Source organism: Echiichthys vipera (genome assembly GCF_963691815.1).
Source record: "Echiichthys vipera genome assembly, chromosome: 3".
In the NCBI taxonomy this organism is placed as follows: domain Eukaryota; kingdom Metazoa; phylum Chordata; class Actinopteri; order Perciformes; family Trachinidae; genus Echiichthys; species Echiichthys vipera.
The window spans coordinates 16,164,783-16,189,478 of NC_139828.1; the positions used below are offsets into that span (position 1 = coordinate 16,164,783).

Below are 24,696 nucleotides of genomic sequence, written 5' to 3' on the forward strand. Positions count from 1 at the left end.
AGAGAAACAAGCAAGTGAAATCATTAAAAAATCAAACTTGTAGGCTACTTTAGCAGGTGGTTGATCGTTACTACACTTTAAAGGAAAACTTCACTTCCCATGATCCTCTGCTGTCATGTGGGCGAAGGAGGCTAAACCGATGCAGAGGGGCTAGTTGCCTTGATTATATCTTGATTTTTATCCAATGAATATCGACGTTTGTCAATTTGTGAAATATCTCAGTCACTATAAAACTTTTTTTTTAATAAAAATACGTGTATAGCTTGGACAAAACTGTTGTTGTCAAGCAGGACTCATCTAAAATAAGGTAACGTTAACTGTTAAATGTTGTATTAGCAAACCCAGCTAACTATCCCTGTTAGCTTAATGCAAAGAGGCAGCGATTAAATGTGAGCTGCCGTCATTTAGCTTAACGAATAGCGCTTTTTTAACTTTGTTTTTTTTTAAATTAAGGCAGTTTGATGTTGTTATGTAACGTTAACGTTATTTTTAATCCAGCTGACGACGTGAGTTTCGGATCGTCGTTTTCACTCTGCATCTCTCCCCTGCTGTCGGTTATTGATGTTAGCGTTTGTTTTTTTCTTTTGGTTATAAATATTTTTACCATTTTAATAACTGTACTGTTTTACTGTTATTCCAGCGAGGACAGCCGCTGGATGACAGACGAAACAATGATGGTGTTTGAGCTGCCGACCCACTGAGTTCTCCCAGAGAAGACATCTGATGAAAAATTACTGCAACCTTACAGATTGTAAGCACATTGTGGCTAATTTAGTGCTTTAACTTGACTCATTTCAATTGTATTTATAGTGCCAAATCATAACGAAAGTTATCTCAATACACTTAAAATAAAGAGTAGGTGTTGACCAGACTGACTTGTTTCTGATTTGCAGAAACCCAACAATTCCTCCATGAGCAACAGCAAGTTAGTTAATTATTATAATATTTATATACAGTATTTATCTGGCTATCTTGTGCACACAGTGGCAACAAAAACCTGCCTTTTAACAGGCAGGAATGTCAAACAGACCTACTTTATGGAGGACGGCCGTCTGTCTTGAGCGAGCTAGAGACAGACAGACAGACAGACATTGCATGGGTTCTGTGGACAAGTAACGACAGCAGCTGGTGTTGTCAAGAGGCTTATAAGTCAGGTTTAATGTCTGCTGTAACCCTCAGACCATTTAGTAGCTTCATCATGAACTTATCTTGTAGCTGCTACAGCGGTCATAATTCAGGATCAGAATCAGGTTTATTGCCAGACAATTTTCATTGCAAGGAATTTGACTTGATTTGACAGTGCCTACATAAATATAAACATGAACACAAGCAACACTAAACATATGGCATTGAATTATATACATGAAATATAAGTGACTGTATTTGTATGACCAGTGCAGGTAGTAGTGTGCAAGTTAGTGTCCAGTGAAAAAGGAGGGGTCTTAATATAACACCTGTGATTTGGGTACGTTAATATAACGTATGATATAATTGTATATTGGGTTGGTACTAGAACATGTTAACATTCATTGATGTCCAAAAAAATACATTATTTTTTCTCTGTCTGAAACGCTTCATTTAAGTGGGAATGTCTTGACAACACCGTAGCAGCACTACATCACAATCATATGGAAGTCCTGGCGGTGTGCCTTTCTCTGTGGATTGAGCGTTTTGATACTTTCACAATATTTCTATAGCAACTCCTCCTTCATAACAAAAAAGATATGGAAATCTTGCTTTTTTACAATAAAGTACCTTTACAATTAAGAACCTCACGTTACATCTCAAAATCCAAATTAATGTACACGTTTTTTTAAAGATACCAAAAATGACAGTCTGAATCACAGTGTGTAAAATCATGCACAACACTTAAATGACATGTATTCAAACAAAAATGATCTGGAATTTGAATATTTTACTCTGGACCAAGCCACTTCGTCATATACAGAGTATTCCATGCCCAAATGTTTTACCTGTTCATTTAGTTATTTAAGGTATAATGGGGAATATTGAGACCAGATAATTTACGTTGTTATAAGGCTGCAACTAACAATTATTTTCATCATTGAAAATTGTAAGAATTATTTTTCTTTGCTTAATCATTCAGTCTTTTAAACATTAGATATTGAAAAATGCCCACAGTGACATGTTTTGTCAGACCAACTGTCCGAAACTCAAAGATTTAGAACAATTTAGATCAATTTACAATGACTTAAAATGGGAAAGCTGCAAATCCTAATTTTTGAGAAGCTACAAGAAGCAGGAGAAGCTCTACAGATATCAAATATGAATGGCAGGATAAAATATGTGTATAAAATGATGCACAAGCTAATGGAAAACTAATTATTTTAATTTGAATCGATCTTGATTTGAGCATTTTACTCTCAGTGTGACAAAGTTTCAAATTACAACTGTAACAAGCAGCTGCAAAATATACAGTGAACATGAAAAGTTGTAAATAGTTTGACATTTAATCCTAATGGTTGAATATGGCGAATGAGCAGAATACCAACATCTAGTGTCTCAAGGTCGTACAACAACAAAAGATAATGCCAGCAGTCGGGTTGTCAGGTTTGTTGCGAGTGTGTCAAGCGATCAGCCAGCACCATGTTAAGTGATAAATCATACAGGGTAACAACTTATTTCGACTGATCAGTTAATTTAACAACAGTATTTAACATTAGCCAGTCTTCAGCTGGAATTGTTTCTTTTGAGTGGTGTGTAATCGATTAGCTAGCTCTCAACTCAAAATGATTCCTTGTTTCTGTAGCCTGGTGGGTGTGAGCAGACCAGCAGCTTCCACAGCAGTGACATTGAGGCTGAAGGCAGATGGAGAGATGGAGAGACTCAGGTTTGCACAAAGAAAGCTGTCAACTGAAACTCCAGTTCACTCAGAGCCAGCCGACAGTAGCTGCGCCAAACAACAGACAACCCTGGCAACCCGCAAGGCCGGCAGCTATTGGCTGTTACAATGTAAACAGTATATGACAGAAAGTCATTGTCAAACCTGATCAAAAAACATTTTAAATCTATATTTTTTTATGGAAAAGCAATATTTTCATTCTGTACCCCTCACAACGCCCCATTGGTGTATATTATTATTAAATATTAATTAGGTATATTATTATTAATATAGCTTTAAATAAAGATTCTACATATTCAACCTTTAAGCAAAGGCCCACTTACTCACTTTTCCGGAGCTTTGAACCACATTTCACAATCTTTATCAACAGGTAGTTTGCTGAATTGTCAACTTGAAAGTTTAAAAAAAAAGCTACTAAGTGGACTTTGATTTGATGATTATTGTTGTATTTATTTATTCTCCTTTTTTTTCTTTTTCCAGCCGGCATGGAAGACAAGGCAAATGGCTCTGTTGACACCAAAAGGTATTGTTTACAATTAGTGTAGGACATTGTTTATTTAAAGATTTGAAATAATGTGTTAAACAGCTGTTACAGTTAAGTTTGCAGACACATTAAGATGAATGCACTTGCTGTGACCCCACAGCCCAGTGGAGAACGGCCAGCTGCCGGACCCTGCCAACTGGGGGGTCGCTGACGTCGTCAGTTACTTCAAAGCATCAGGGTTCGAGGAGCAAGCCACGGCTTTCCAGGATCAGGTTGGAGTGCTCTTCCTGCTCAAAATTCCCGTCACATCGAGAAAACAATACTGGGATGTCGGTCAAATATTTCTCTCTCCACTTGACAGGAAATCGATGGCAAGTCCCTGCTCTTGATGACGCGTAACGACGTCCTGACGGGGCTGTCGATAAAGCTCGGTCCTGCTCTGAAAATCTATGAGTATCATGTGAAGCCGCTGCAAACTCAACACCTGAAGAGCAATGCCTCGTAGCACCTTAGGCAGTCCCAACATCCACCCTAGCGACAATCATTGTGTCAGGAAGACCCCCGGTTAGCTGTCACTTCACAAAGACTCCTCTGGCCAAAGTGGCACCTTAACAGGATTTGAATTCTGTTTGTTTTTATAAGTGAATACCCCAAAAATGAGTTGCACATGGAGTCCACTCAGCAGTTTACCCCTACGGCCATTCTTATTTCTGCTGCTTCAGATATGTTTTTTATTTTTTGTGTGTTTAATTTAAAAGAAGGAAATTTGGGGGTGAATACTTTGCAGGTATGTTGTTTGTGTGGATGTATGTCTGTGTAGAAGTGAATTAACCCATGTTGGTTTAAAAAAAGTTTTTGTATATAAGATGATATATAGTTGAAAACTGTATGTTGTTGTATCTGGACACTTTGATACATGCAGAAAATGATCCTAGTGCATCCCGTTTCGCCCTAAATTCACTTTTTATGCCCTAAACTGTGCAGCTGACTCCCTGAAACGTCCTTAGCATGTAACAATGAAGCATTTTTTTTTCCCAGACACAAGGAGCCTCTTTGTCCCTGCACACCTACATTATCTTGGCCCCAGGCTCTGGGTTTGAAAATATTTGTGTATATATTATGATTATGTTCTGACCTGTGGTGCTTTCGGAAATATTGCAAAGACTGTAGTGAAGTGTGTATGACCAATGTATATGTGCAACATAACACTGGAGTTTGAGTATCTGAATCAAAGATTTGCAATAAATGGTGCTCTTTTCTCACAAAAGAACAATATTAGTTAATGAATTTCTAGATTTTATAATATCAAAGTGCCGGCAACAGCCGTGGTCGGAGGCATCATGTTATTGGGTTGTCCATCTGTCCATCCCATTCTTGTGAACGCGATATCTCAAGAACATCTTGACTTGATTTATCTTGCCTTCTCTTCAAATTGAATGAATTTGGCACAAATGTCCACTTGGACTCCTGGATGTATGGATTCAACTTTGGAGGTTAAACGTCAAGGTCACTGGCCATAAGTCAATAATTCCTACGCTCATTATGACAACATTCCAAACAAATGTGTAACAGGATAAAATAATGATCTGCGCGAACGCTTTTCAGTCCATTTTTTTAAATGTAAACCTCAAGAACAGAAAGGGATATAATAAGTTGGATGCTGAATTGGTATTCTGGCTCACAGGATGTACAGCTCTGGGATAACGCCTGACATGTCTGGCCTGTTCTGCTCTCTCTGCTATCTATTTTGCAAGTTGAATATTGACTAAACACCACCCAAGATGATTGTGATTGTTCTTTAACGATTGTTATGGTTTAAAGAAATACAAACAAGCTCTATCCCAGAAAAAGATACCCCCAGATTAGTCGTGTAGCCGGACCGTTACTCCACAGCACTGTGGGGATTCTATAGACCTTTTCAAAGATGTGAACATAAACATTCTAAATGTGTCCAAGCTTATTTCCTCTTGCAGTGAATGTGAATGACATTTGCTCACAGGAAGTTAACAAGGACCAAGGCTGTTGCCTAGCAATGGAATTCCATTGAAAAGGTCTACAGATCTTCTGTGCTGCCTGCTTAAAAATGTGTGTGAAATATCCACGTTTTCCCCAACTCTGTTTCCTTCAGTGTGTGTGTCTGGTTGGTGAAGGCATACAACTGCAAGGCAGTGAGGTTGTTTTTGTTCTCAGAACTTTATTAAGTTGACATGATGCTAGATTGACTTTTCTATTGAATAGCTTCTTCTGATTGATGTGTAGATTACAGCAGCAGTATTCCCTGGATGTATAGGTTCCTTCACAACTTGGCTAGCTGTTTCCTGCGCACTGTTCCTGTGATGTTGCCTGAAGGGTTATCCAAGGCCAGAAGAACCTGTGAGGGGTAAAAAACACGCCAGTCATCAAATCATTTTATGACTAAATCACTTGGAAATAATAGTTATAATAACGGAACTTACTTCGTCTTTGTTGGTGAGGCCGAATTTTGTCATGTCTATTGTGAAGTAATGCTGGTTGGGCATGACCATCTCTATTTCATCAACCTAAAATACAGAATACTTTGTTGAGATTGTTTAATTGGATGTTATACAAACAATACTGCGTCCTCAAGGATTCAAGGACATGTTTGCCTTACAAGTTGGTCCCTATACGTATTGTTACATTTTTGTTTTATTTTCTTGTTACTGTAAGCCTACAATAAATTTTACTTGGAGGTTAAATCTTATGATCTAAGATGTGGACTTACCTCATGAAGTCTATCCAGTACCAGAACTTGTGTTTCATAAAGGGTCTTCTGCACAGATGGAGAGAACACTCCACGATCGTAGGGCCCAGCAAACTTCTCAATGATCGTCTCTTTCACACACTTCCTACAAGAGTAGCGATGTAATGATCATTACAACTACAGAATACGATATATACATAATGAATGCAGTGTTCTCCTCACACTTCTTTTAATAGATAATTACCATGTAGCATCAAAGTCCAAGTCCTGAGTCCTGTTGTAGCGCCACCGAGCGTAGACAGAGGTGCAGAAACACCTGTCCTTGGCCTCTTGCAGAGTAGTGAAGCGGTCTCGGTGGAAACCCTCAAAAGCAGACTGGGTGGTTTTCAGCACCTTCATGTTCTTCACCCCACTGTGAACCACAGGGAGGCCTGGGGCACATAGGCAGTAAGTACATATTCAGAAATTTGAAAAGTTTGCATAGTAGCACAGAACAAACACATGTAAGCGTCATACTGGACTCTAAAATATAAAATGGAGCCCATTTCAAGCATGTTATCAGCAGCATCAGTGATATGCAGCAATTCCAAGGGCTAAATATAGTTTTAGATCCCTCAGTTAACAGTATCTACTCCACATCCAAACTACAGAGGATTTAATTAACACGCCTCAAGAGTTACAACTGGACACAGATGAGAAACCCTGGCATCCAATGACATTATTAGTTATTACATAATAAAGCCAAAAAGGTATGTGCCCTGCTCAAATGCTGAACACCTACTTCAAGTACAATCATGTTTTCAACAGAAGCATACAAGTTGAAGCATTTTCAACTACATTGACTGTATGTGTGTGCATGTGGTTTTGCTTACCATTGAGATTCTGTTCAACGTCACAGAAACGACAAGCTTCTGGGCTGTAGATGAATGCATGAGCATGCTCTACCCCATTCTGAGAAAACAAAAGACAAACTGGCTGTAAATCAGGAATTTATTTGAAGTTAAGGGGTACTTGAATCATACTTAAAGGGATAGTTCTGATTTTTTTAAGTGGGGTTGTATGAGGTACTAATCCATAGTTAATGTATTACCTACAGTAGATGGCGGCCCGCAAGCCCCCAGTTTGGACAGGAGGACAGGCACGGAAGTTAAGTAATTTGCTGCTGGGGACGGTGGCAGCAGCTAAATGTATTTTTGCCACTAAAAAGCCTGTCTAAAAATTAAAATGAGTATTGCTTTAATTGTACACTATATGTGGCATAATTTCACCAGTTTACCTTTCCGTCAGATAGCCCTGTTTAAGTTTATGAGGGGGGAATTGACGCTGTTACATCTCTCTTGTCAAAACCAACAGACCCCTATAACAAAAACTGTAATTTAACCATGTAGGACACAGTTCAGAGTTGATGGTCTACGGCTGCCTCAATCGGCTAGCTTGTCTCACGATGGCTGCATTTCATTTCCAATCACCCATCAGTGATGCTGGGTGTGAAAAGGCTCATTAATATAGTTTGTTTCCACTTGTGTTTTTCTCATCATGACAAGTAAAATGTCTGCCATCAAAAAGTCTTGTACCCAGGACTGATCATTGAACTCTGTGTTTTACCTTCTCCAACCTTCTCCATGGAGCCTCCTCCATGTGAACTTTGGCCTTCAGCACATGGTTGAAAGAAGTCAGGAAATGAAGACAGATATCCAGGGAAAACTGCTCAATGGTCTTTACCTGAACAAATAAATGAAGCATAAAAAGCAGTGAGTGACAGGCTGTGAGTAAAATCATCTTTAAAAAGTCTTGAATAGAAACATAAAGGAAGTGCAGACTAAAGCAAAAGTCCTAACTGGCCAGCAATCCAACAGGGTTTGTTCATTTTATATTTATCAGTGTGTTTTTGAGCTGCACCCACTTGTGTCCATGAGCACACAAAGATATGCGCAAACCCTTTAAACCTTTAAAATGTGCATTAAAGACATATACAAGTTATACGCACGCACACACACACGCCAGCACTTTGTACTGCTGCTAATTACTCATCCAGTGGATAGCATATTACCTGCACATCTTTTCATTTCTGTTGGTACTATTCTGTTTTAAAATATACTTATCATTACAGGGTTTTTATTATTATTCTTTATCTGTCTGTACACCGTAGTCTGAGCGAAACAACATTTTGATACTCTATATGCTAAGACTTTCCCTATTCAAAATCCAGAATCAGGGTGTTTTTTAGTTTTTGTTTATAAGCATGCAACATAACAGTGACAGAAAAACATGTTGATAACTTGAAGTCGACCACTGCAAAGGCATGTCCTGTCTCATAGTGTCAATGCAGTGTGAATTTTCCCAGATGGCGACTCATTTTTCTGATTATTCTGACACCACATGAATACAGCAAAAAATACCCTATCTCGCAGTGTTAACGAAAGTAAATATAATTTGCTCCAAAATTTAATGGGTTCTTCCTTGACCCATGCTACACCCTGCCACAAAATTTCATGAAAAATGGGTCTGTCCTTTTTCTTTAATCATGCTGACAAACAGACAAACTGAGCCGAAAACATGATCACAAGTAACATCACAGTCTTCTTATAAAATTGATCAAAACTCAATCACAGAGCCAACCTTCAGGTATTTAATACAGTTGCTCTTCTGGTCCTAACTTCCCTCTATTACTTCCTATGGATATAGAGATTGTTATGTGTTGTGATGAGGTGTAGTGTACGATCTAGAGGCTGGTGACCTACCCCCTTGAGCTTGGCCAGAGCATGGACGGTGTTCTTGATGGTGTCGGTTGGGATGATGTCTGAGTTGTCTCCACTTATATAATCCTTGCGTGTTTTGAGTGTGAGCTCCACGTCGGCGCTCAGCTCGATGATGTAGTGGTGGCCACCCTCTCTCCTGATGACCAGCACCTTCACTGTGTTCTTGCCGTAGCCTGTTCGCACAAACTCCACATTCTGCGCACACAAAGGGACACATTACTGACATGTCGCAGTTTCCAGTGATGTAAAAAGGTGTTTTGTGCCATACGTGCCAAACTTTGCACTGACTACTTCTGTTGTACAGTATGGATTGTTTTGCATTCTCTTTTTCCTCTTTAAAGTTTTGTCTTCAGTCATTTTGTAGTCTGAGTCCACCTGCGTGCCATGCCCTGTGGTATTTGTTCAGCACCTTTTATCATTAAGCTTTATTTGTTATGTTTAACTGATACATCTGAGTGTGTTACATGTGCTAACATTTAATGTGGGACTAATGTATCACTAAGGTGGCAATATGATATCGCAAAATTAAAATATATGACATTTTAATTTATTAATAGTGTTTGATGTAAGTGAAATTAAAAATATCCACATTTATATTGTCAGATTTTTCCAAGAGGATCAGCAACAGCAGTCTCGATGTGATCATCTGATCAGAAATTTGAAATCAATAAATCAATCTGCACTGACGGAAAAAATATACTTTACTGCACGTTTACACCTTCAGGGTTTGACAGTAGTATAGGATTTAGATATGGTTATTTATTTTCATGAGACAACACTGGTTTGTTCAGCAAACCACATTTGGTCCTGTGGTCATTCACCCCAAAAATGAGACAACTCCAGTGCTGAATCATATAATCGTATCGTCTAATAGCAAAAAGCTTGTTCTGTGTTTTAGAACTTTTTTTTTTTAAATCATAAAATAAAAACAAAATGAATAGTCACCTGATCTGCAACAGCTGCCATGGTGTCTTCCTTTCCTTTACCTGCTGCCTGTCTGTCGTCAGTTTCTCCAGCAAAGGTGTCTCTACCAATGGAGGTGGATTTTGTAGAGAGGGTGGTGCAACTCATGTATTTTTTTTTTTGGCTATTGGAAATCATGTCAGAAGAACTTGTTTTACCTGTTAGAGAGAGAGAAAGGTGTGTGTGTGTGTGTGTGTGTGTGTGTGTGTGTGTGTGTGTGTGTGTGTGTGTTTGTGTGTGTGTGTGTGTGTGTGTGTGTGTGTGTGTGTGTGTGTGTGTGCGTGCGCGCATGTGTGTGTGTGTGTGTGTGTGTGTGTGTGTGTGTGTGTGTGTGTGCGTGCGCGCATGTGTGTGTGTGTGTGTGTGTGTGTGTGTGTGTGTGTGTGTGTGTTCGTGTGTGTGTGTGTGTGTGTGTGTGTGTGTGTGTGTGTGTGTGTGTGTGTGTGTGTGTGTGTGTGTGTGTGTGCGTGCACACTCTTTCAGGTATGCAATTGTACACACTCGTGAGGGAACGCACTTTAATTACTTTGTATATTGTCTTTTTATTAACAACTGACAATTTCACACAGAGTGACACATTTTGCACACAAAAAACAAGACAAGCAGAACAAACATAGAGGGAGAATATATACACACCAAATAAATAAAAAGAAAAGTAGTAGGCGTTCAGATTTGTAATAAACACAGATGGTGCGTTATATTCTGACCTGCCTGTTGTTTTATCACTTTATCAGTTTTATCTCTTATGTTCAACACACTTTATCATAGTTCCAGTCAGTCAGGTTAATGACAGTCATTGAATCGCTGGATTGCCTGATTGTGAAAAAATAATGGAATTAAGCTTAATGTGTGGCAAAAAGTGTCTGAGTTTATATTGGCACAGGTGAGGTTGCATTGTCTTTCTTGCTAGCTAGATTGTCTACCTTGTTTAGCTGTAAGTAAGCCAATGGTACTGGTTTAGTATAGGTCCATGATACGTTAACCGAGAAAATGTGATGTTCTTTGACCAGATAGTTCCGCTCCAGTGATCGGCAGCCCCATTGCTCATAAAAGAGGACTGTGGTTGTACTGAGAAGCTCCCAGGAGTGAACAGGTTCAATACTTTGAATGTGAAGAACAATGCTGAGAAAAACAAAACAAACTATCACTGGAGGAGTAAAGGTACAGTGTGTAGATTCAAGGTAATCACACAGATTAAGAGCCATTGAAAGCCTCCAAACATTGCATTTAATATCGCTCCTAGAAATTCTCACTTTCCATTCAGAAGTCCCCGTCATGTGATCAGATCTTATGACTTCCTGTTTTGTATCTGTACAGTATTCAAAGTTACTCACTTATGACGCACACAACCCCAAAAAAGATTTGAAATTCCCTTTTTTGTTCACTTCAGCTGCAGGAGTCACTCAGGATGGCCACATACTTGAGTACTTGCTTACAGATTATTATCATGTTTTTGTGTTGCACAGTGTATAGTACTGACATTTCCTGTAAAAATGAAGCTGGTGAGCCTGTTGATTGGTGAGTTGACATGAAAACACCACTGAATTACACCACAAAGTTTATGGTGCTTGACATTTCCACTTTTGAAGGGTTAGCAGACATTGTTGGGACTGTGTTTTAATACATACGGGCATGAAATCAATATACAAATCTATTCAGTTATTATTTTAAAAAATCTCCATCATGTCCTGTTTAGTAAATACTAAAGAAAATCTGTTTCTATCTCCTTACACTACAGGTTTATCATCTACAAACTGCCCAGGTATAAGATTGGTGAGGTCGGCAGTGGGGTGGACTACATGTACCTGGACTCCTCAGTATGGAGCTGGCAGATAAGTAAATTCATGATTAACACCAGTCAAGGATCCATAGGGAACACACTTAACCAGCTTTACGAGGGGAAAGCCTACAAGGTGATATTATGTCCCTGCTTTTCAAGTGGCTTTTGTACACACTGATTTCTATGTATAGGAAGATAGAGACACTTGTGATTTTAAACAGACTGAACAGAGCTGATACGCTTGCATAGTAGATACTTTTTTGTTTCCTATGGGGAACTTAGCTGATGCTGGACATTAAACAAGCTTCCCCAGCCAGATAAAGTAAATAACACAGTCCTTCCTTATGCCGTTGACTTTGTGTTGCATTCATTTTGGCAGATCCTTCAGAAAACTGAACAGCTTTCTTTCCTTTCTTTCCTTATCATAAAACAGTTAGATTGTACATACATATTTCTTATAGTATCTTTTATATTTGTTTTAATTTTCTTTTTTAAATTTCAATATTTCTATTCAATATGTAGGCTATATGTTTGACTGTTGCGGGGCTTTACTTTTGTTTTTATTCCCTCTTAATATATTTATTGTACACACCAAACAATCATATTCGGATTCTGATATAATTGCACATTGCAGTGTCAGGAGATTGATTTCTATTTGGCATCAGGAGAGTTGGCTAATCAAGATAAAGTTAAAAAACAAACAACTAAAAAGAAGCAAAGAAAGGGTTACCTTTGATAAAGCAATAGTTATATAAAGCAATAGTTATATAAAGGGTTAGACCAGGAGATTGGTTAACCTCTTATGTCTGTCGAGTAAATATGAAGCTACATTCCAGTCAGCAGCTGGTTAGCTTGGTTTAGCATAAAGACTGGAAATGGCTAATCTGGCTTTGCACCAAAATCCACCTACCAGGACCTTTAAAGTTAAAATCAAATGAATATGTTATATTCGTTTTATCCTGCATGATCACCATGACAAAAAATGCAAAGGGATATATGGCAAACTATTTCTTGGCCAGGACCAATAAGTTCCAGAAGTCTGGTCACTAGTATAAGGAATTAGTTACCTTCAGTGAGATACAGAACTGCTTCCAGTCTTTATGCTAAGCTAAACTTAGATAAGTTGCTGTCTGGGCTGTTTCCTCATATTTACTGTTAAAACTAAGCTAACCATCTGCTGGCTGTTGCCTTATTTATATTTACTGGAAGGATATGAGGATTTGATCTCTTTTCACTCTCGACAAGAAATCAATTAATGTTGCCCAAAAATGTCTGACTTTTCCATAAAGAAATCAAAAGGGGCTGTTTATAGAAAGTACCTGAAAAGTGAACTTCTACACATACTGTACGCTTAAAATGAGTATTTCTCTCAGTCTAATAGTTCAGTCTATGCACTCTACAATGATGGACCCCCGATCCTTAATTACACCCAAGGATACGGACATACTAAAGGTACAGTGCATTATGAAGCTTTGTGTGTTTTCACTAGTTGATTTCAGTGGGATGAATCATAACGGTATGACAAGATAATACTCTATACCTGCAGGTAGGGCTGGCCACCAAAACTACTATTAGGGGCTGACTAAAATGTTTCTACCGTATAGTATCATGTTTTGAAAAATGCCTTGTCATTCAATAAGGAGTAAACCGCATCAGTGTCCATGACACAATAAGCATGCAGCATGCTTGTCAAAGTCATGGTATCTACTTTTTTTTTTTAACAATACCCAGCCCTGCCTGTGGGACCAGTGCACATTTTTGTGTCTATGATAATAATTAATGAATGATGCATTTCCAGGTTGCTATTCAAGCTTTGCGTAGCTAATGGTTTTGCAACAACAAAAAAAAGAAGATCAATATGGTTTTAGATGTCAAGGGGAGGAAACGGGCAAAGAGCATCTGTCTGATATCTGTTGTTGACCCTGGATTATCGACTGCACTGATGTGACTTTGACAGAAATGTTTTCAAGCATGCATGCTACTGAACATGTGTGTGTGAGATGTTGTATACATGCTTTAACTGATGTTTGTTTGCATCCTGCAGGGGTGCTGCTATTTGATCGCTCTCAAGGTTTCTGGCTTTCGCACAGCATTCCCCACTTTCCCTCGTTCCCTGAGAGAGGCTACCTTTACCCCTCCTCTGGCAAAGTCAATGGCCAGACTGCCCTCTGCGTGACCTACCACTACGAACAGTTCCTCCGAATAGGTGAGCCAACACTCATGATGCAATAGGTCCTTACTTGCAGAGTTCAAATTACAAAATTCTGTATTTGCCGAAAACAAGAAAATGTTTACGCAGTGACTCATCATCAATCAGCGGCTTCAGTACACACAGATATTGCCCCAAATAAAAATCTGCAGTTATTTTTTGAGGATCTACTGATATAATTTAAAAAAGCCACTCATATATTTTGATCCAATATGCAACAGTATAGAAACTTGACCTCCAGCACATACACTCAAAGTAAAGTAGGAGACATCTCCTTTACTGCAGTTCATTTCTGAAAGGAAAGAAACATTTGCAAATTCATAAACTACTGATTTTTCAATGAGGTAGAAGGAGTATATATAGTGCTATATGGAGATTATTTTAAAAACAAGGTAACTGTGTTGGGTATGGAATAACCATATCAGACGTAAGTTATTTTTCAGGGTATTTTAATTTGTCATAAGACATACACTAAGCACTTAGACTAGACTAATTCAGACATTCATTATGGTACAGATTTTATTTTACATCCTTTCTTCACCAAATAACAAATAAGGAATTTCACCTCAATTTTAAAAAAGCAACTTTTTTTATTGTACTGCATCAGATTTTACCTTGTCATTATTTTGGCCTGGACCACAACAGCCATAAACTCTCTTTGTATGTTTTGATCTTGAGTCTTGTTTCCATACCTTTTAAACTCAGGAATGCTTAATACTGAAAACAAAAATAAACATACGAGCAACCAAAGAAAACTACAAAAAATATGTTCTTACAAAGTGATGATGCACATCAAGTTGACGCTAGTTTCATTAAGCTTATTAGTCTTAGCAATCAAGAAAAACTGTAAAAAGGTGTGGGGACTCCGTCTGTTTTATTTTAATACATCCTATGGTGCACTCTTTAGTTTTCTAACATACAGCATCTCTTATTCCTTTTCTTCTTTGTGATGCACTCTTCTCCCTCTCCAGCAGAGCAGCTGGTGTACCTTTACCCACGTTTCTATAACTGCTCTGTACCTGCTGCCTTCTTGGCCGACCTGCCGCAATTGGCCCAGTTATGCAAAGGCTCCAAACCCCCGCTGGCCTCAGATAAGAGGGTGGAGCAGCTTTTCTCAATGCAAGGGGAGAAGTTTGTCAGTTTTGTCAAATCTGAACACTTTGTTGATGGTAAGCTATTCCTCATGTGCCGTTGATCATTCATATTATTTTACTCTTTGGGCATTTGGAGATGATAGAGTTACGCAACCTCTAACATTTCCTGCAGAGTCTCACAGCAAAACTGCAGTTGTAAACGTTTTACACAACTTGACAGTTTTGCAAAACCATCCCTCTGCTGCTGCCTTGTTTGCACATTTCACTTGTCTGCCACAGTCACTCATTATCAAGTTCAGATACACTTTTATCTCAGAACCATGATGTCTGTGAGTACACCCCACCCAAGGCCTTCAAAATAGCTCTCTGCTCCCAGCATTTGCAGTCAGCTGTGAGCAGTCATATTTTCCCTCTCATATTTACTACAATCTTTTGCATCCAAAAAGTTTGCATTTGCTTTACATAGATTTACTGTCTAAAAAGTCAGAAAATGCAGTATAAACAACATAATATTGAAAATATTCTTTAAAACATTTAAGCCATTGTGGTACATACTACTAAGTGAGCTTACCTATATATACTATATGCTTTTTTATGTCATATTTCATCATAATTCAACTGAACTAACCCCCTCAGTGGTGTTCACTCAGACATCTACACAGGCTGGGTGGCTCAGGCTCTGGATGCTGACCTGCTGGTGGAGTCCTGGCAGACACAAGGTCACGAGCTGCCCTCCAACTGCTCCCTGCCCAAACACGCCATGAATATCAAGAGGATTCGGTTTCCCGGATCAGTCCCGTTCCAGTCCCACAACGACCACTCAAAGTGGTGTGTGTCATGGGCCTATGAGGACCAGGTGACCTGCTTGGGGGATCTAAACAGGGAGAGGGCCCAAACGAGGCGTGGTGGGGGGCTGGTCTGCATCTTCAACCCCTTGATTTATGAGGCTTTCAGGCAGGTGGTGGACTGGTACATTGGCTGTTGAACAAGAGAGAAAGGATGATTGGGACTGGATTAGTCTCACATGACATGGTTTGAATCGGTTTCAAATTTAGGGACTAAATGGGATCCTGTTAGAGTTAAGTGAGTTGGCATGCAACCATCAGACAGCCACAGGTATCCGATTAGCCATCATTTTCAGGAAATAGGTGTTCGAAATTGAACTTGTTTGCCTTGTGTTTCTGTGTTCCACTTCATATGAAAATGCTACTCTACAAAACAGAAAAATAGTTAAAATACTCTTTTCAATTAGCCCTTTTGTTCTTGGCTGATTGCTGATTGAAGAATTGTGCGGCAAAGTTTTACACAGGTGAATTAGAGATTCTTTATTATGATTCATATAAATCATCTGTGAATAGCTGTTTCCCTTTTGTTTAACAAAGATAATCCAATAGAGTGCTGTGTCTTTCTATGAGATCTTTGTTAAATGTTTTGAAATAGGGTGTGAAAAATGTGTGAAACCAATGGAAAAGTGTTATTACATTTAGAAATGAAGACTTTGGTTGAGCTTAGAAAGTGATGATGAAGATCAAGTTGCCAGTGTCATCAATGACCCACATTTATTCAAAAATATTCATTTTTATCACATAACTTTCCTGTGTTTATGTAAGAACCTTTCTTTCTTTACTTTTTATGTTTTTCTGAGGAACTTAAAGCAAATCTAAATAAGATACTGCTAATTATAAATATGTTCAAACTTTAAAAGATCAGGGACAGGGATGGCATGAAGTAACATGCAGTGGAGAAAATTTGGAGAAGTTAGCAAAGCAACCGGACCAATCAGCGTTGGTTTTGAGGTTGATTTAAGTGTGACGCAACGAGAAGCGACTCTTCAGTGTTAACAACATGCCGGCCTCCACGGATGAGATGAGCACTGCTAGCGAGCAAGCCGCTCACCGACGTTTTTTCTCTTGGATCCTTCTGTTGGAATGTGGACCGGGCACCTGAAATTGTGCCTTTTATCCGTAAATTCACAACACACAAAAGGCAAATATCCTTTACCAACATGTGGTTTACTTTCTGAGCTTTGTCTCTATGCTGTTAGCACGTGATACGCTTTGTTGAGCTGATTGGTTGATTTGGCCCGTATGTTGGTGATAGATAGATGGTTTATCCAGTCAGCAACCAGTATTTTCGCCCCTTCCCAAAAGATCTTCAAGCGAGAGTTCCCAGATGGATATGCAGAGCAAATGCGAATTATGTGAATAAATCCATCTGGTGAAGTCAGGTTAGGCATGAAGTTCCAAAATGAATGTTGAGTCAAGTCCCTTGACCCACAACTTCTCCCGTGGACCTTTCCAAGTGCCAGCTGCAAATCAGACTGTCGTTGTGCTTCTGTAAAATAAATAAAAGGCTGCTTGCTTAACTTTCCTGAACAATCTATTGAATGTTTAGTCATATTTTACCCAGGTGGAGGTGGCATTTGCCAGCCTCGTGTCTGGATAGTTGTGAAGATGCACTTTGAATGTTTTTAGTATCAAGTGTTTTGGGTAAACAGTGTCACCTTGTGGTCAGACTGGTAGAATCATATTTATTTTCTCTGTGGATTATGAACGTACATACACTGCTCTTTAATGCACTTTCTTTTTTTTTTCTAAAACAGACCAAGAGTTCTGCCACAGGGTTGATACGTATGTATGTATCAAGTATGAGAGGGTAGATTAGCATCTAATCTAAAATGTGTTAGTAGACCCTCTGAGAGAGATTCCAAATTTCCTGATACAATGTCAGTTGTTATTGTAGACCTTTATTATTATTATTAAAGATCTCTGGCCTCATTGTGAACTATTTGGAGCACGATCTGCATGTCAAGAGCTGGGGAAAGATGAAGTCTCCCGCTCTGCCTTCCAACTGCAGCACGGACTTCCCTCATCATGTGTACAATGTGAAGGAAGTAAAGCTTCTGAAGGGGGAACCACCTTTTCATAAAGACATTGTCAGTCAGAGTCAGCGAACAAAACACATTACTGCAGAAACCTTTATTATAAATTTAACAATCTTTATATTAAATTCCAGTGGTGGAAAGTAACTAAGTACATTTACTCTGTGTACTGTGCTAAGTACACTTTTGAGGTACGTGTATTTGAGTAATTCCATTTTATGCTACTTTTTACTTCTACTCCACTACATTTGAGAGTACTTTTTACTCCAATACTTCTAGTTACGTTACAGATTTAATAATCCGAAATGTTATCAACAAATGAAATACCATATATCAGAGATGGGAATTGTGGCTTCAACAAGTCATCTCCATGCCATGTGTTTGTTCTGCTCAGTCACTGAACCAGTTGACAGCAATCAGCACAGCTCTACAGCCAGGGAGATGAGCCAATTAGTAAATGTGCCTGGTTCAGTGACTGAGCAGAACAAATACATGGCATGGAGATGACTTGTTGAAGCCACAATTCTTATCTCTACTATATATAGTTATAGATCAAGCTACACAGTAATCTAGAAGGTAAATACAATTAAAATTAAATTAAAATATAACATTAAAGTGACATAAACATTACTATATCTCAATAATTCAAATCTGACTATATAATATTCTGAAATGGGTCATTCTGTATAATAAGAACTTCTACTTTTTGTACTTTAAAGGTTGAATATGGAGAATGAGCAGAACACCACCAACTAGTGTCTCAAGGTGGTAGTCGCAACAACTGAAAATAATTCCACCACTCAGGTTGCCAGGTTGGTCAGACCCGGTCCAGCAGCCTACAGGAGACCGGAGTCTGTTTGAGCCTGTTTGAACCCATTCCCTTCGGCAAATCGAACCATAAAAACAAGTATTACAGAGGAGTTTGACTGACAGTTACCGTTACCTGATACAGCTAAGTAAACATGAAAGTTAGTTTTCTGATCAAGGAGAAACAAAGCCATTTTAGCGTACGTTTTAATGCTGTTGAACTCCTTTATCCCAGTACATCGAGTGAATGCTTGGCCTATATTGACTCTCGTTTTTGCCCGTCTCCGGTCACTCAGCTGCTGGGACAAATAAGTAGCTGCAGGATTGGCAAACTCCATTTCACCCAGTGCCAGCCTACAGTAGCTGCACCAAACAACAGTCAACCCTGGCGACCCTGCAATGCCGCTATTGGGTGGTAAAATGTAAACAGAACGGGACAGAAAGTCATCGTCAAACCCGTAAAAAAAAATGTAAAATATTAATTCAGACTAAATATATTAGTTTATTTATTGAAAAGCAATATTTTCATTCTGTACCCCTCAAAACGCCCCGTGGGTGTATTCTTTTTCTGTTAATTATAGCTTCTACATATTCAACCTTTAAGTATATTCTGGTGCAAATACTTTTGAACTTCTACTGAAATAAGATTTTGAATGCAGGGCTTTTACTTGTAACAGAGTATTTCTACAGGGTGGTATTACTACTTTTGCTAAAGCTCTGAGTACTGCCTCCTCTACTGTTAAATTCAGACTTTTTCCTGAAGCTGTGTTGCAGTTACAGTGTTCGTTGTCGCCACTATTCCTCCTCCTCACCACTAGGTGTCACCCGGGTTCATCCACCGCCATCACAACTCAGTCACTTCCGGTCCCCGTGGACGTTCGCTCCACACACGTGAAAAATAATTTAACAGCTGACACAAGATGGACATCACAGAGGTTCCCGTGAGTCAGGGTGGTCGGGACAACAAGGGTAAGAAAAAGAAGAATAAGCAGCCAAAGAAGAAGAGTGTGAGTGTGGAGGCAGATGGAGATGTCGAGACGAAGATGGAGAAGAGCGAGCCCGCAGAAGCTGCCTTCCCTCCTTCCTTCAGTGTGTCCGAAATCAAGAACAAACAGCGGAGACACCTCATGTTCATGAAACTAAAGCAAGAGAAAAGGAAGGTAAAGACAGATACATGTACCAGCTAACGTTAGAGTTGTAATTGAGCAGGTAAATCACACCGAGCTGTCAGTTTATTAGGAACACCTAGCTAAAGCTAAAGCTAATGCAATCGGATACAATAGAACCAGCAGTAAATCCTCCCTTTTTATAAATTAAATTATAAAGTCCAGGTCTGCTTCACGTTGTTCCTAAAGGTGTTGGTTTAACATGTTGGTGTTTCTTATATTTAGTTTTCCATCATTAGTGGTGGTACTCAGGTAATTCATACTTCAGTTCACTGCAAATTTGAGGTACTTCTTAGGGATGACCGGTATGGATTTTTTTTTAGGGCCGATGCTGATACCGATTTTTTTTTCATCAGCCTTAGCCGATAACTGATACGGACTGCCGATTTTTCTTGAGGCGATATTTGGAACCGATACTACTTTTGCTCCCTCAATTTACATCATAGAAATTACACAGTGACGATAACAAATGTTACGAGTCTCAATAAAAAAAAAGGAACATTATTGAACCTCAAAGGCGTCTCCAGCGACACAGAGCTGACTGTGGACCAGCGAACTCAGCAGCCCGCACCGGCTGATACACCTGAAAAACGCAAATATAATTGGATAATATCGGCCGGATGATGTATTGGTCTTGCACTAGTACTTTTACTTATAGTATATATACTGCACTACGATTCAGAGGGTTATTGTGGTTCTTATTCTTACTCAACAATCCAGTTGTTTTTGACTGAAATTGCTTTGAGGATAGCGATGACCTGGACGAATGAGAACATTCACAGGCTCAACAACATTTATGTTAAAGCCACAGTTATTGTTAGTCTTCAAAAATCACACAGTAAACACAGATACACATGTATAAACATATACGTACACACTCATAAACACTACGCGCATGCATGCACACAACACACATAAAATTATGTACATACACATATATGGCCCTGAATTAGTAAACATACACGCCTGCACACATACAGATATACAACACATGTAACTAGTTCTAATGTGATATTAATTTGTAATTTATATATTATCATGTCACAATTCCTTCCATTACTGATCTATTTTAAGTTTATTTTAATTTAATCACATTATTCATAAAACATAAGAAAGTAGCAACATTACCAGAGCCCAAGGTGACATTGTCAAGTTGCTTGTTGTGACCGCACAACAGAAGCCAACATATTCAATTAACATGATATAACAGTGGGATAAGCAGAAAATCATCAGGTGTGAAAAGATGACACCAAATACATTTTTGGTTGATGCTTGATAATTGACTGAAATGATGAACAGATCATCAAAATCGTATGAGAGTCCTTTTATTTCAAACGGTAAATCAGCTTACTGTTACATTGTTTCTTTGAAGCTGTCATCTTTGGTTCTGTTGAGCATCTTTTCACTGTTATTTGACATTTTGTAGACTAAACAGCTCTTCAGTTACTTAAGAAAGTTATCTGCACTGCAGATGAACTGATAATGAAATAATGTATAATACTTGCAGCCCTTGTTAAATCACTGCATCTCTAAAAAAGATGGACTTTTCCTTCACCTGCAGCCCAATAATCCAAAACATTAAAATAAATAATACACTAATACATATAAATAGAGCAGGAAACCTTTCTTATTCATGTTAACCTGTAATGAGGAATAGTTTGGTACCTTTACTCTTTACTGCTTTAAATCACTGCTTGTCCAGATCATTTTCTGACAAATGAGAGGTGAATAAGTACATTTCTCAACTTTAAGCGCTAATAAAAGTAACAATCACACTCCAGCTGGTTTTTCAGCGTTAATGTTTTTCTGTTTTCATATTTCAGCAAAAGATGCAGCTGAAGAAAAAGAAGAAAAAAGAAAGAGAAGCTTTGGGTGATAAGGTGAGTTTTTGTTTTTCTCTAAAGTTCATTATATGGCATCTTTAAAAGATGAATTCTCAAAAAGGCAACAACATTAATATTGGGCGTTCATTCTTTCATTTATTCTGCACCTAATATAGGCACCGCCCAAAGAGGTCCCAAAGACGATAGAAAACCAGAGGGTGTACGATGAGACAACAGTTGACCCAGAAGATGAAGAGGTGTGGACCGAGTCGGACTGAGCTCCATCACATCATCTCAGGTTTTATTTGTCATGAATATGCATAAATGCGTGTGTTTTTCGCTCATTACAGATTGCATTTGACGAGGCAACTGATGAATTTTCCGCCTACTTCAATGGGTTGACAAACCCTAAAGTGCTCATCACAACGTCAGACAGACCAAGAGGGGTGAGTGGCTGCTGCTCGGCCTAATAAATGTTTTAATTACTTTTTTTCAACACTTCATCCGAGTTGCTAGAATCTGTCAGCTTTTAAATAGCAGCTATCAGCAAACATGCTCTTAAGGAAGCAATATTCTTTTTAATCCTGATGGAATAAAACATCACTGAGGAAAATGTTAATTACATTCTCTTAATGTAGCAAGGAGCAGCTATGAACTGTGCACGCATGGAAACTTTACACTTACAATTCAATCACTTTCAATCTTCAACATCAGCTTTATTCAAATGGATTTTTGGGGCAAGAATTGTGTTTTTAATTTCAGCCCCACTTTATGATTTAACCTGTTCTCGTAAAGTAAATACGTTTGTTTATTTAATTATTTTAACTTTTTGGCCTTTTTGTGCCTTTTCTTAGATATAAGTTAGACGGACGTGAACGCATAGAGAGATGGGCTGACTGTAGGTCAGATTTGGACCCGGATCACGGCCAACGACTCAGCCTACATGGGGCGCACACTCTACCAGTAGAGCTAGGGGTCGCCCCATGTTCTTGGCATTTTTGTGTAAAAGCTTTAATCTTTTTGGATTTACAGATAGTAAATAGTTTTTGTCTCTGAATGTTTTGTGTACCAAAAGAGTGGCTTGCAACTTGGTATGTTGCAATAGCTGTTTAACAAACTCTGCTCAACACATTGATCGTTCTCTTGTGTTTGTTTTGTAGAGGACAGTGAGGTTTTGTGAGCAGCTGGCCACAGTAGTCCCAAACGCCCACGTGTACTACAGAAGAGGTTTGGCCCTGAAGAGGGTCATTCCTCAGTGCGTCGCCAGGAACTTCACCTACCTCATGGTCATTAATGAGGATCGCAAAGTGCCCAGTATCCTCAAAGGCTGCCGCGGCAGGAGAGGGAGGGGGGGGGGGGGGGTACACAATGTCTGATATCCAGTATTTACTCTATTGCTGTCATTTAGATAAAAAAAATGAGGACTATGATGATTGAATTAGATTCAGTGATGAATAGAAAAGTTACAAAAAGGCTAGCCTGAATTTTTTAATATCAGCACCCTTAACCGTGACTTTAAGATGGTTTGGTCCTCTGTCATCTTCCTGACGGGCCGACTGCACACTTCAAGATCAGCAGTGTTCGACTACGCAAGGAGATGAAGGCAAGTTGATCAATTTCTGTTATAACCCAATTGATGCTTGGATGTTTCGATGATTAACTATGTGGCATTCTACACTGTATTTTCCAAATTGTAATCGCACATCAGGATTTTATATATGAAGCCACTGTTTAGCATCCCTTAGCTTAGCTGTGTGAGCCCACCATGATTGTAGTGTTTTCTCTCCGCAGAGACGAGGCAAGGATCCCACCGAACACTCGCCAGAGGTGATTCTCAACAACTTCACCACACGGCTGGGCCACAGCATCGGCCGGCTGTTGGCTGCCCTCTTCCCACAAGACCCTCAGTTTGTGGGTCGGCAGGTCGCTACCTTCCACAACCAGAGAGATTTCATCTTTTTCAGATTTCACAGGTGAGTATTTTAATAGTGAAGTTGGATTTAGTGTCTTTCCAGAATCTGTTTTAAGACAATTTATCTTAAATGTAGATGATGTAATAAAAAAAAGTCTCTCTGAAGGTACATCTTCAAGAATGAGAAGAAAGTTGGTATTCAAGAGCTCGGACCTCGCTTCACCCTCAAACTCCGCTCTCTACAGAAAGGCACCTTTGACTCAAAGTTTGGAGAGTATGAGTGGCTCTTGAAGGTGAGTCTCTCTGCTTAAACTTTTCTTTGAGATGCCAGACTGGATGTGGTGGTGGAACTAATGGGGTTTTGTGCCACTTGCACAGTATATTGATGTTTACATAAATGTGAGTACATGTGGTAGACTAGTCTGCTGCTGAGTTCTCCAGCCATTATAAATGACGGCAATGCACTTCAGCAACATGTTAAAAGCATTTCTTAAATGGGACTCAAAGTAGGAGTTCCTTCAGGTTTTTGCTGAAAAGCTAAAGAAAACACCCTTTTCTGTTTCTAGCGCCATGAAATGGACGCCTGCAGACGGAAGTTCCAGCTGTGAAAACAAGACAACAACCTGCTCCTGTGGTCAGGCAAGGACAGCCGGGTGTATTATCCAAGCTATTACTACTGTTTGTGGCTTTGCACAAATGGACTTTGTAGTGGATATCCAGATTCTTTGGACTACCAGATAACAGTCCTGTCAACCTAATTTGATGTTCAACACCAGTGACTGGATTTTGAGATCGCACCGCTGTAGATTCACTCACCCTGAAAAAGACTTCTATAAAACTGTGTGTGCAATGCCTTCTTGAGAAAGGCAAGGCAGGAACATGTTGGTCTTGGCGAAGGTCACCAGAAAAGAAACATGCAGCCACTCCATATGAATCCCAACAACCTGAAAATTCTGACCTGCGAGTGTATGTAAACGTTATGTTGGCAGATATGCAGTTCCTTTCAAACTTCTCTCCATAAACTGCATGAATGTGGAAATAAATCAAAGTATTTCCTGGTCACAGCCCGTCATGCATGCAGACATCCACCTGTGACATCCTGGTCTGTGCAAATGATACAAGCAGCAGCAAATCAAGTATCTGGAAAAGGGTAAATGGTTCAAATTTGTCTACATAGCAGCTGCGTCTGTATTTGACAGGACTTTATGGATGACACATTGAACACATATCTCG

General features: G+C 39.1%; 4 protein-coding genes across 5 annotated transcripts; 3 read left to right on the forward strand and 1 right to left on the reverse strand.

Moving 5' to 3' along the window:
- Nucleotides 1-132: 132 nt before the first annotated feature.
- Nucleotides 133-4,582, forward strand: samd13 (sterile alpha motif domain containing 13). 2 transcript variants are annotated; one of them, XM_083940097.1, is made up of 6 exons: nucleotides 133-307; nucleotides 641-751; nucleotides 2,771-2,851; nucleotides 3,344-3,386; nucleotides 3,508-3,619; nucleotides 3,709-4,582. In XM_083940097.1, the coding sequence occupies exons 3-6, from the start codon at nucleotides 2,830-2,832 to the stop codon at nucleotides 3,850-3,852; spliced, it is 321 nt and encodes a 106-aa protein (XP_083796223.1). In that variant the 5' UTR covers nucleotides 133-307; nucleotides 641-751; nucleotides 2,771-2,829; the 3' UTR covers nucleotides 3,853-4,582. The 2 variants fall into 2 exon arrangements, with proteins under 2 accessions (XP_083796223.1, XP_083796222.1); XM_083940096.1 differs by lacking the exon at nucleotides 2,771-2,851.
- Nucleotides 4,583-5,524: 942 nt separating this feature from the next.
- Nucleotides 5,525-9,884, reverse strand: uox (urate oxidase). Its single transcript, XM_083911370.1, has 8 exons — nucleotides 9,774-9,884; nucleotides 8,811-9,023; nucleotides 7,675-7,791; nucleotides 6,942-7,020; nucleotides 6,314-6,500; nucleotides 6,091-6,214; nucleotides 5,804-5,887; nucleotides 5,525-5,718 (listed from the first exon to the last, which is right to left on the reverse strand). Exons 1-8 carry the CDS (start codon nucleotides 9,792-9,794, stop codon nucleotides 5,644-5,646), a joined length of 900 nt encoding a protein of 299 aa, XP_083767496.1. The 5' UTR covers nucleotides 9,795-9,884; the 3' UTR covers nucleotides 5,525-5,643.
- A 1,315-nt stretch (nucleotides 9,885-11,199) lies between these two features.
- On the forward strand, nucleotides 11,200-16,333 carry dnase2b (deoxyribonuclease II beta; the record flags this gene model as incomplete). Its single annotated transcript, XM_083939595.1, has 6 exons — nucleotides 11,200-11,309; nucleotides 11,530-11,704; nucleotides 12,945-13,023; nucleotides 13,616-13,777; nucleotides 14,752-14,949; nucleotides 15,525-16,333. The coding sequence occupies 6 exons, from the start codon at nucleotides 11,200-11,202 to the stop codon at nucleotides 15,857-15,859; spliced, it is 1,059 nt and encodes a 352-aa protein (XP_083795721.1). The 3' UTR covers nucleotides 15,860-16,333.
- Nucleotides 16,334-19,454: 3,121 nt separating this feature from the next.
- Nucleotides 19,455-24,586, forward strand: rpf1 (ribosome production factor 1 homolog). Its single transcript, XM_083911145.1, has 9 exons — nucleotides 19,455-19,722; nucleotides 21,552-21,608; nucleotides 21,728-21,808; nucleotides 21,902-21,997; nucleotides 22,712-22,865; nucleotides 23,072-23,154; nucleotides 23,343-23,524; nucleotides 23,630-23,756; nucleotides 24,030-24,586. The coding sequence occupies exons 1-9, from the start codon at nucleotides 19,483-19,485 to the stop codon at nucleotides 24,069-24,071; spliced, it is 1,062 nt and encodes a 353-aa protein (XP_083767271.1). The 5' UTR covers nucleotides 19,455-19,482; the 3' UTR covers nucleotides 24,072-24,586.
- The last annotated feature ends 110 nt before the right edge of the window (nucleotides 24,587-24,696 follow it).